The 10182-nt window shown below is 33.3% G+C and overlaps 1 protein-coding gene across 1 annotated transcript; it reads left to right on the top strand.

Annotated features, from left to right (window-relative positions):
- The first annotated feature begins 1078 nt into the window (after positions 1 to 1078).
- LOC149532793 (uncharacterized) lies at positions 1079 to 2269 on the top strand. Its single transcript, XM_089804166.1, has 2 exons — positions 1079 to 1567; positions 1672 to 2269. The coding sequence occupies exons 1-2, from the start codon at positions 1180 to 1182 to the stop codon at positions 2025 to 2027; spliced, it is 744 nt and encodes a 247-aa protein (XP_089660292.1). The 5' UTR covers positions 1079 to 1179; the 3' UTR covers positions 2028 to 2269.
- The last annotated feature ends 7913 nt before the right edge of the window (positions 2270 to 10182 follow it).

Raw genomic sequence — 10182 nt, 5'->3', positions numbered from 1 at the left:
AGCACTTCAACTATCAAAGATATACTAAAATTGTAAGAGTTTGCAAAATATAAAATTAAAAGACTATCAAATCCAACTCTTTACATAATTGAAAAGACTCATTAGAAAAATTAAAAAATAAACTTCATAACCTTAGAGTGCTAATTTCAACATAAAGCATGATGCCATTTTTGGTAACTTTATGGAAACCACCAAAGTTCTACTACTAAAGTAAATGAAAATATCATCAAGGTGCTATGTCCAAAGAATACATCTATTCAATGAATGCTATATTGGGAAAAGATCCAATTGTCAGCGATTTTTGATGAGAAAGTCGTTATGATATTGTACCACACAAACTTCTAATTTGTTTTATCCATTTGTAGTAGTTATTATGTTTATACATAAAAGTGAACAAAAACTACCAATATTGATAAGACACGTGAGGAAAAAAAAAATCTAATTGCCAACTATTTATTCACACTTTGTGATATTGTACCACACAAACTTCTAATTTGTTTTAACTATTTTTAGTAGTTATTATATTTATACATGAAAATGAACAAAGACTCCATTTTTATAAAGAAACATTTTGATATACACTACAATCAATAATATTATGTCCTAATGAACATATTCCATTCTTTTTCCTTTTTCCTTTTTCCATTTCTTAGACTATAACATAATTGCACTTGGAATCCCCAAATAATAAATAATTTTTAAGAGTTTGCATGATATAAAATGAGGACGATAGGTATATGTCCCTGAATCATTGAAAATTTTCAAGAAAAAAATTAGAAATAATAAGGTCTAATAGTTTCAAGTGTGACAAATGTCTCAAAATTAATGTTATGGAATAAAATGATTGGCTTGAAAAGATTGCATGGTCCAAAATGTTCATGAAAAAGTGCAGCTTGTTTCCAGGAATTTGTCATGCAAAGCACGGGACAAATTCACACAAATCTATCAACCACCTCGTCTATCGGTAACTCGTAAATCGTGTGCTTCAACACGAACTCATCCACTGACACGTGTCAGTAAGAGCTGATGTGCCGTTCACTACAATTTAAATTTATTTCGCAGGTTTTATATGCAATGTACCTCATTTCATTCGTTCGCACAGTTTTCCTCTGTGCAATAGCAGACAGAGAGCTGCAGGATTCATCGGATCCATAGTTTTGCTCCGTTTGTTTACCGATAATGTCCAGATTTTACTGTAATTTACATCCATGGGAAGAAATCGTGGGAGTATGTTCGGCTTGTCTGAGAGAGCGTCTGCTGAATTTGACAAGGCCAAAAACAGGCCATGATCCTCAGAGCTTCCCTGATCTCATCACTTCCTGCGGTTGCCTAAATAATCGAAAGAGGAAAAATGGCGGAATTTATTATAAAGCGGACGAGATTCGAGACGGCGACCTGTGCAGCCCGAATTGGTGGGATGCGAGGCCGACTGAGAAGAAAGCGAGCAAGATTTTCAAATTCTCCGGCCTCAGATCTCTGTTAGGGTTCTGGAGAAAGGACGCCAAAAATAAGAACGACCAAGGCCAATTTTCCCCGCAACAGGGTCGATCCGGAGAGGCACAGAAAGGTAAAGAAAATGCACAATGATTTGAAGCTTTTGTGTCAGGTTTAGAGTCAGGGTGAGGGAATTAGGGTTTACTTTCCTATGTTTGATTTATTTGAGTGTTGCAGAGTGTTCAAATGGAGAAGACGGAAGGAAGCCCTGGATTTCGTCCTTGGCCGCCATGACTGGTGTGGGAAATAGTAAGACGGAGTTTGCCTCTGCAAGGCATAGCGTTTCTGCCCGCAGATCTACTGTGAAACGATCAAATTCTGGTTTTGGTAACGCTTCGTACCGTGGTCAGGACGCGGGGAAGGTTTTTGTATGTCAATCTTCAGCGGAGTGTGTAAGGAGATCGGGGTCTATGTCCAGAATTACTCAAGGAAATACTGGAAGAAGTAAGAGATTTGAGAACGGCAAGGACTGTTGTGGTAATTATTGGGCAGGGGATTTCACCAGAGAAGCCATGGATGGTGGTGAATTGTAGCAGACAGCTGTGGTTTTAAAATTTAAGTTGATTTATTGTAGCCATTCGAGGCAGACCATGCTCTCTGTATGTATGAGATTTTGTACATAGATTTCTGCTATAGATTTCTTTAAACAGGGGAGGTAGACCAGGGCCATTTTGTTTTTGCGCGAGGTTTCTTCTGGCTTAGATATTGAATATCTGTATTTGTACTGTGAGGATTTATTACAGAGCGTTGTAATATAGCTGTGCAATGTTACTCACTGCTGTTCTGCCCGTCTCACGGTAAATTTCCTTCACTGGCTTTGGCCATTTTGTCATTTAATTCTGTCATTTGCTTTGTTCTTGTTTCAGATTCAGTGCAGGCAAAGTTAGAAAGAAATGTCGGATGGCTTCTTTCTCAGCACCACATGCATGGTAGTGGGAACCGAGACAGGGAAAGCTCTGAAAGTATAGAAAAAAAAAAAAAACTATGAACTTTAATAAATGTGTGGTTCTTGTTTACTAAATTATGTTATGATTAAACACCATCCATCTATATATATATACATCAAAATAACTTCAACCATTTTTCCAACGCATTGGTATTATCAAAATGCTCTTGTGAAACTTATATCAGAGATCTACCACCGCCATCCAGCATTACTGTTTTTAGCTGCTTAGCAGTTTTTAAATATGTTCTTTACACTCTTAGTTTAGCATGTGCCTGTATGTTTCTTGATTATTTGACTGTTGTTTATATCTCAATTGAAAGGTAATCTCGTGTCCTCTTTTCCTTAAATCGTGAATAAGTATATATCTCTCATGTTAATGACATTGACTACTACACAATTATTTTTAGCATCCTCTTAATTTTGCTCCTTACATTATTATGCATTTAATCTCAAATTGATTGCACTAGAAGATTTCCTTTTCAAGGAGTACGAAAACAGGGACAAGTTAAAAATGAATGTTTAAAATATTAAATTTCATAAAAAAAACATTTGGGTTGTGAATTTATAAGATGGATGAATCACTACTAAAGATGTGGTAGACCTTTATAATATGAGTACCAAAAATAAATTGATTTTACATATGTGCTATTTGATATATGGGATCATGAGTTATGGGCTGAACTTCTTTGACTAAGAGTCAAAGACTAAGGGGTGTCCATTTTACCAAATTTATGTGGGGTATAGTTTGTACCATACATTTTTTCTAATGTCAAAGTTTTGCATTTGGCAAGATTTTGATCCTTTGTGGACTCATTGAGAGCCTTTCAACTTCACCAATAGTCCAAGGACCCATTGATAACAACCTTAGATTTTTGTTTCAATATAGGTTAAGAAATGTAATCTCTAGAAAGAAAAGATCTCTTCATATGTCAATTCCTTTCAAAATTTAAAGCAATCAATGTCTTTTATTGATTTATTGCGCATTTAAGGTAGTTGAAAATATCTCAAGGAACCCAACTTTTCAAACATGTTTCGAGATATTGAACTACATTTATGAACACCAAAGAACCTTTCAACTTTGTCAATCTACAAGAGCCCATTGAAAATAACCTTAGATTTTTGTTTCAATGTAGGTTAAGAAATCTAATTTCTAGAAGAGGTAAGATCCTTTAGTGTTAATTCCTTTCAAATATTAAGCAATCAAATTTTTATTGATTCATTGTGCATTAAGCTAGTTAAAAAAATCTCCACAAGCCCAACTTGTCTAACATGTTTGGGGATATTGAACTACATATATAATGTTTGAGTTAAACACCACCAATTTATTTAACAAATTTTGTTGATGCATTAACTATGGATTAGATATTTAACAAAATACATTTTTTGTTTGTTGTTGTTGTTATTGGTACATCAACGTAGATTGAATTGCAGGTGTTTTATCACATTTCATTGCATGAAGATTGTTTATATTGAGTGGATATACATCCCTACTCAAATCAATTCTATCCATGTATAATGAAATGTTTGGTGTGACAATGTCTCAAAATATTTTTAATGTTAGAACAACTCTCTCAATTGGTTGCATGTGTCAACATGATTGACCAAGTCTTGAATATTTCTATCAGCCTCCTCGCCTCCAAGAACTAATCATTACTAAAGATTTTACGGAAAAAACTACAAAAGTATTATAATTTCCAATGTCTATTACTAAAAACTAATCTTATCATTTCTAGTATCTATCAATAATAAATAATAATAAGATGAATGAAAGTATTAACCACATGATATAATTGATTAAAAAGACAAATATAAAAGAAATTTAAAATTGACGAGACCAATTTCATATATCTATTGATTTGATGAAGTTTCCAAAAGAAAAACCTTGACTAAAATATATCTAATAACACATACTATAGAACATTTTAAGTAATTCATATTTTGCTCATTAGGAAAATGCTTGACATTTCTTCCATTCTCACTTGTAACAAATTATAGGCTATGTAGCATTTTACTTACAAATTTTTATTTATTTTTAATGATTAAGGACTATCACCTAATTTATCACTAACATCTTAAAAATGGAAACATTGGTAGATTGTTCAATAGTTGTAACTCATCCTTTTAATTTATAAGAGTTAAAAGCTATTATGTGAAAATACATTTTTAAGGCATATTTGTGAACTATTATCTCCATTCTTTCTCTAATAAATAGTAGTGTCATAGTAACACCACTAAATTGAAAAATATTAATAATCTTACAATATCATCATTTTTATTACTAAAACATGAGCCACATGATACAAATTGATTAATAAAATAAATATTAATTAAACTTCTAAAATTGATGCAACCAATTCCATATTAGCTGGCATTTTTATTACTCTTGTAAGAAGTTTTTATTTCAACAAGAAAATTTCAAAGAATCTTGATCAAATCTAGCTTTTCATTGTGATACACAACTGTGCAATGGGATCCCTTTGCATTGCTTCATTGTTTGGTATATTATTCTCATGGTTGTTGAGGTAACTAGCTTTTTTGTCATCTTCCTTATATATAACATACAAAAATATTTTTTCGAAACATTTGAAAGTTTGGATGGATGTATGTGCACCAAGATAGTGAGTAGAAAGTGGTCACTAATGAAACAAAATATAAAAATATGCTAAATATATATGTTCATTAAAAAAATTAAAAAATCATGTATGCAATATGGCTTAGAAAAATTGCGCTAAAATATGTAAGTGTTATTTGAAATAAACACAATTTTATGAGAGAAAAACGTGTCTGCATTTTGCTAAATAAGCATAATGCAAACATATTGTGTTAAACAAGAAAATTGTGTACGTGTTTCTTTGAATAAAATATGGATGAAAAGAATGTAGCTTGGTTTTTAAGTTCCTAAAAACACTAACATGCTTTGAATGCTAAATAGTTTTCCTTCTCTATTGTGTGTTTTGAGACATGAGTTATAATACAAAATTTAAATTTTAGGGGATCTTATAAATTTCCAGGCTTAATTTCTTTAAATAATCGACAATCACCTATCATCATTCTCCTTTTATCTCTCTATATCATGTTCTTAATATTCACCAATTGCTAGACCTACTTATTTTGCTACTACTCCTCTCCTCCCTCTGTATACTCTCTATCTCACTCTCTTCTCCTTCCTAAGATGTAAATCTTATACTTTATTAGACATGGACAATCTCTCTCTCTCTCTCTCTCTCTCTCTCTCTCTCTCTCTCTCTCTCTCTCTCTCTCTCTCTCTCCCCCACCCCCTTCCCTGCCCCTCTGTTTGTGTGTGTGTGTGTACAAAGAGAGGGAGAGGAGCTTAGTGATTGTAAAAATTTGACTAAGTCTAAGAAAGTATATGATTTATGGCTTACACAAGAGAAGAGAGTGAGCTAGAGAGTACAAAGGGAGTAGAGGAGAGTGTATATATGTATGTGTGTGTGTGTGTGTGTGTGTATAGAGAGAGAGAGAGAGAGAGGGGTGATTGTGAAAATTTGACTAAGTCTAAGAAAGTATAAGATTACAACTTGGGGGAGAGAAGATAGTGAGATAGCGAGAGTACAAAGGGAAGAGAGGGTGTGTGTGTGTGTATCACTTCAAGGATTTGGAGAAAGATTAATTGATTAATAAAAATTGCACTGTTAAAAATTACTTAAACTCATGGTTTTGTTGGTGTTTTTAATAATTATTCAAATGGTATAAGTTGCAGACTTGGGTGTTGGGCGTCCATAGAATAATTTGATGCCAGAACATGACAATTCCATTATTTTTATTGACTATGAATGGTAGATTGTATTATTTTGTTAATAAATAGATCTGTGTGAACATTCTAAATAGTAGAGGAGGTTGACTAAGATTTTAATAAATCCAACTACCCTTTCCCAATCATATTTTTATGACTATCAATATGAAGGTTATGTTGTGATAAGTTAGATGCTACACATTTTCATGCTTGAACTTATTGGAATTACAAATGGGAAACATATACTTCTGAGAGGGGGTAGGGGGGAATCAAAAGTTCAAACTTTAGCACTTAAAACTCTTATACCATGTTGGAATGTGTAATTTCCCCCTCAAATGAAATGTAAAATGATAATAGAGGATTCTAGAAATTCCTGGATAGACGAATAGGGTTAGGTAATGTTCTGGAAGTCATAGATAATTCTAGAAAAGTATATTTGTTCTATGTCAATCAATTTAGATGTTTCCATAAATGATCTAAGGCCTCTATAAATAGAGGCATCATGTAATGTAATTGATATAGACAAAATGGTTAATGAAATATATTAGTGCCGCAACACATTGAGTATTTTTCCATTTTAGTTTATTTTGTCCATCCACCTTTCACAAGGTGTATCAGAGTTGTCATGGGTTTCTACAAGTGGTATCAGAGCCAAGTTAAGAAAATCTTATCAGCATTTGTGACAGATGAATAAGAGTCAAGTTAATTGGGAGAATCCTGTCACCAGTTTTGACAGTTGCAGCTAATCAAAGGATAGCTAAAGAAGGAAGGAATTTGTTTGTCACCATTTGTGATGGCAAATATGTTTTTATTTTGCAGAGCAAGGTTATTTGGAGAACCTTGTCACCATTTGTGACAAATGAAGCTATCAAGGGGTAGCTGAAAGAAGACATGAATTTGATCAAAGGTTATTAGTGAATCCTATCATCGACATTTGTGATAGATGAGGCAAGATTATCAGTGGATCCTATGAAAAGAGAAAATCATTGGCAACTGATTGCTGACAAAATGTTTCTAGAAATTAAAGACCACAACCTTGGAATACACTATTCAAATACAGAGATTATCAAAAAAATGACATTTTGGCATTAGGACAAAAAAAAAGGATTTGGATTTGTATGCAATAACATTTGAGGTTGAAATTAGGGGGAGTGTTGGAATGTGTAATTTCCCCTTCAAATGAAATGTAAAATGATAATAGAGGATTCTAGAAATTCCTAGATAGATGAATAGGGTTAGGTAATGTTCTGGAAGTCATAGATAATTCTAGAAAAGTCTATTTTTTCTATGTCAGTCAATTTAGATGTTTCTAGAAATGATCTAAGACATCTATAAATAGAGGCATCATGTAATGTGATTGATATGGATAAAATGGTTAATGAAATATATTAGTGCCGCAACACATCGAGTATTTTTTGATTTTAGTTTATTTTGTCCATCCACCTTTCACAAGGTGTATCAGAGTTGTCATGGGTTTCTACATACCATTCATTAGATGCATGTAATAAATTAAAATGAAATGTAAAACAAATGCATCAAAACATATAAACATACACACACTTGACACCAGATATGATTACCCAAAAACCCTCCAAATGAGAAGGTAAAACTAGGGTGGGGATGACACCCACAATTCTTCACTATTACAGCAATAAAGTGTCACTTGTTAAGGTTACATAGTTTGACCATTTTTATGATCTACCCTATGAAAGGCCTGCCCTACTAAAGGCTTACAAAGGATTGTTAGATCCTACCCTGTTAAAGGATTTTGAACACCCTATTAGAAATGTGCCTGGTTAAAGGACTTTCACAACATTCACTTGGAATGTCACCTTGTTAAAGGATTTTACAATGATTGTTAAGTCAACCTTAGTCCAAAGGATTTCACCCTGTTAATACAGTTGTTAGAAAGTAACAATAGAATGTTTGATTTGATAACTTACAACTTTGCCTTGCTGATTCTAGATCACAGTTCTATCCATCTTGATCCTCTTGATCTGTTATAACAATGTTGTATCACTTCTCCTCTATTCTACAAACTAATTCTACAATTCTTTCACACTTCTAGGTCACCTTGAACGCTTTCAAATCAATTCACCCCTTCTCTTCCTTCTATTCTTCGCTTGCATCACTTCTTCATACACACTGAATAATGGGGCTTTGTCTTCCCTAAAAAAACTTTGGTGGCTTAGGGTTAGGTATGAATCTATGACTGAGATTCATTCATTTTGTCATTTAACCATTCCAATTTTCTGATTGGTTGTATGTTGATTGCATAGGAAATCCAAATAGATTCGTCCTTATCTTCACATCTTTGAGATCTATCCATAAGTCGGCATAAAAATGGTTTACATAGTTTTTTGTGCCATCACAAACAACTAGGTCTATCCTGTGTTACTTGGCACTTGATAATACTGATGCTTGGCACTTATTGTAATTCTATTTGGCTCAACACCTAAACTTTCTCAACATCAACTGTATGCTTGGTACTTGAATTACTCGGTAGATGAGTGACTTGGCACTCATTGCAACTTGACATCTATACATATTATACTCCACATGTATTACTAGCTTGACATGAACTTAGTAAATATCTTAAGCGTGTTGACACTCAATTGTCAAAACCAAACTAAGATCAACAATCTTCCCCTTTGACATGAGTGTCAAAAACACTTAACTATATATAAAAAATCTAATCTTCTCGAGTATAATACATTCATAGCTTGATATATACACAAAACTTCAAAATTCTTGAATAGACATATAATATACCTCAAAATCTTGTAACTCCCCTAAGTTAATGTGCCTGCTCTATATTCAAATTCTCTTCTCTAAGTAAATCTGCTTCATGCCGATACTCTTTGTTTTCAAAAATATTGATACTCTTTATCTATCTGATATGCTCTATTTCTACTCTTTTGCAATTTTCTCCCCCTTTGTTTGCTCTCCCCCTTGTTATCTCCCTCTTTCTCTTTGTCTTCCCCTTGCATATTTGTCTCCTCCATTATTCTTTATTATCTCCCCCTTTTTGACACTGATGTCAAAAGGTCTATACACTAATTGTGTATTTGTCCAAAACGTTCTTATGGACTTCCATTATAATTTGCAAAGCAATGTCCCAATTGTCTAATGCAACATCTAAGGACTTTATTTGGATAGTTGTTTCCGCTACAAGGTGAACTAGTCTATCCAAAGTTGAAAGATTAGGATCTTTTTTTAACACCATTTTTGCATAAGCTAGTTCCTTTTGAAGTATTCCCATATGAGGGGTAAGGGAGGCTTGTATATTAATCAAATTGACTCTTATTTTAGCCTCTTCTACTATTAACATAGCTAGTTGATTTTATGTTTGAAGCACTGAATGAAAATGCTTCCCACTTTGAGCTAGGTTCTTAGGTAATTGCATACCTGAGAGTTTCAAATTGTTCTCCAGACTCAAAATCCTATGGCTTGTTTCTTATATGAAGAGTGTGGGATCACACAATTTTGTGTACAATGAGAATACATTCTCAAGTACCTTCTTCACTTTCTCAATTTTGGTAGCCAATTCAACTTGTGATAGTGCTATTTCACTAGATATTTTCTCAATAACTTTCCCTTGAAATTTCCTCTTAGGCCATTCCATAAGTTTAGTATTTGTATCCTGGTCTTCAATGGTCACCTGTTCCACAATTTTTGATAGTTGTTCTAATATGGGCTTGGATTCTTTAGGTGTTTGTAAGCTAAAGGCATCCAAAAAGATGTCCTTAATCTCTTGTAATGCTTTCCTTTTTTTATACTCCTTTCTAAGTATTTCTTGAGTTTTCTTTCTCTCCAAGGCTTCTTGCATTATACTTATCTATTCTAATGTTATGGTTGCATAGTCATATTTAGGTATCACTATCTCTTCATCTAAAATTACATCACCATAGTAAAATACCTTGGCAACCTTGGATGAGCTAGAGCTTGGTGTTGAAATATACAGTGGTATTGCATCAATTCTTAGCCG

Source organism: Cupressus sempervirens, chromosome 10 (assembly GCF_028749045.1).
Source record: "Cupressus sempervirens isolate cs-2001-9-10 chromosome 10, ASM2874904v1, whole genome shotgun sequence".
In the NCBI taxonomy this organism is placed as follows: Eukaryota; Viridiplantae; Streptophyta; class Pinopsida; order Cupressales; family Cupressaceae; genus Cupressus; species Cupressus sempervirens.
Note: the sequence above shows the minus strand (reverse complement) of the source record. Positions and strands in the feature narration are given on the sequence as shown.

Bases quoted from the DNA above. Each gene is read 5' to 3' on its own strand.
- LOC149532793 (XM_089804166.1), top strand. From the start codon at position 1,180: ATGTCCAGATTTTACTGTAATTTACATCCATGGGAAGAAATCGTGGGA. The intron at 1,568-1,671 runs GTAAAGAAAATG...TGAGTGTTGCAG, and splicing joins ATCCGGAGAGGCACAGAAAG to AGTGTTCAAATGGAGAAGAC.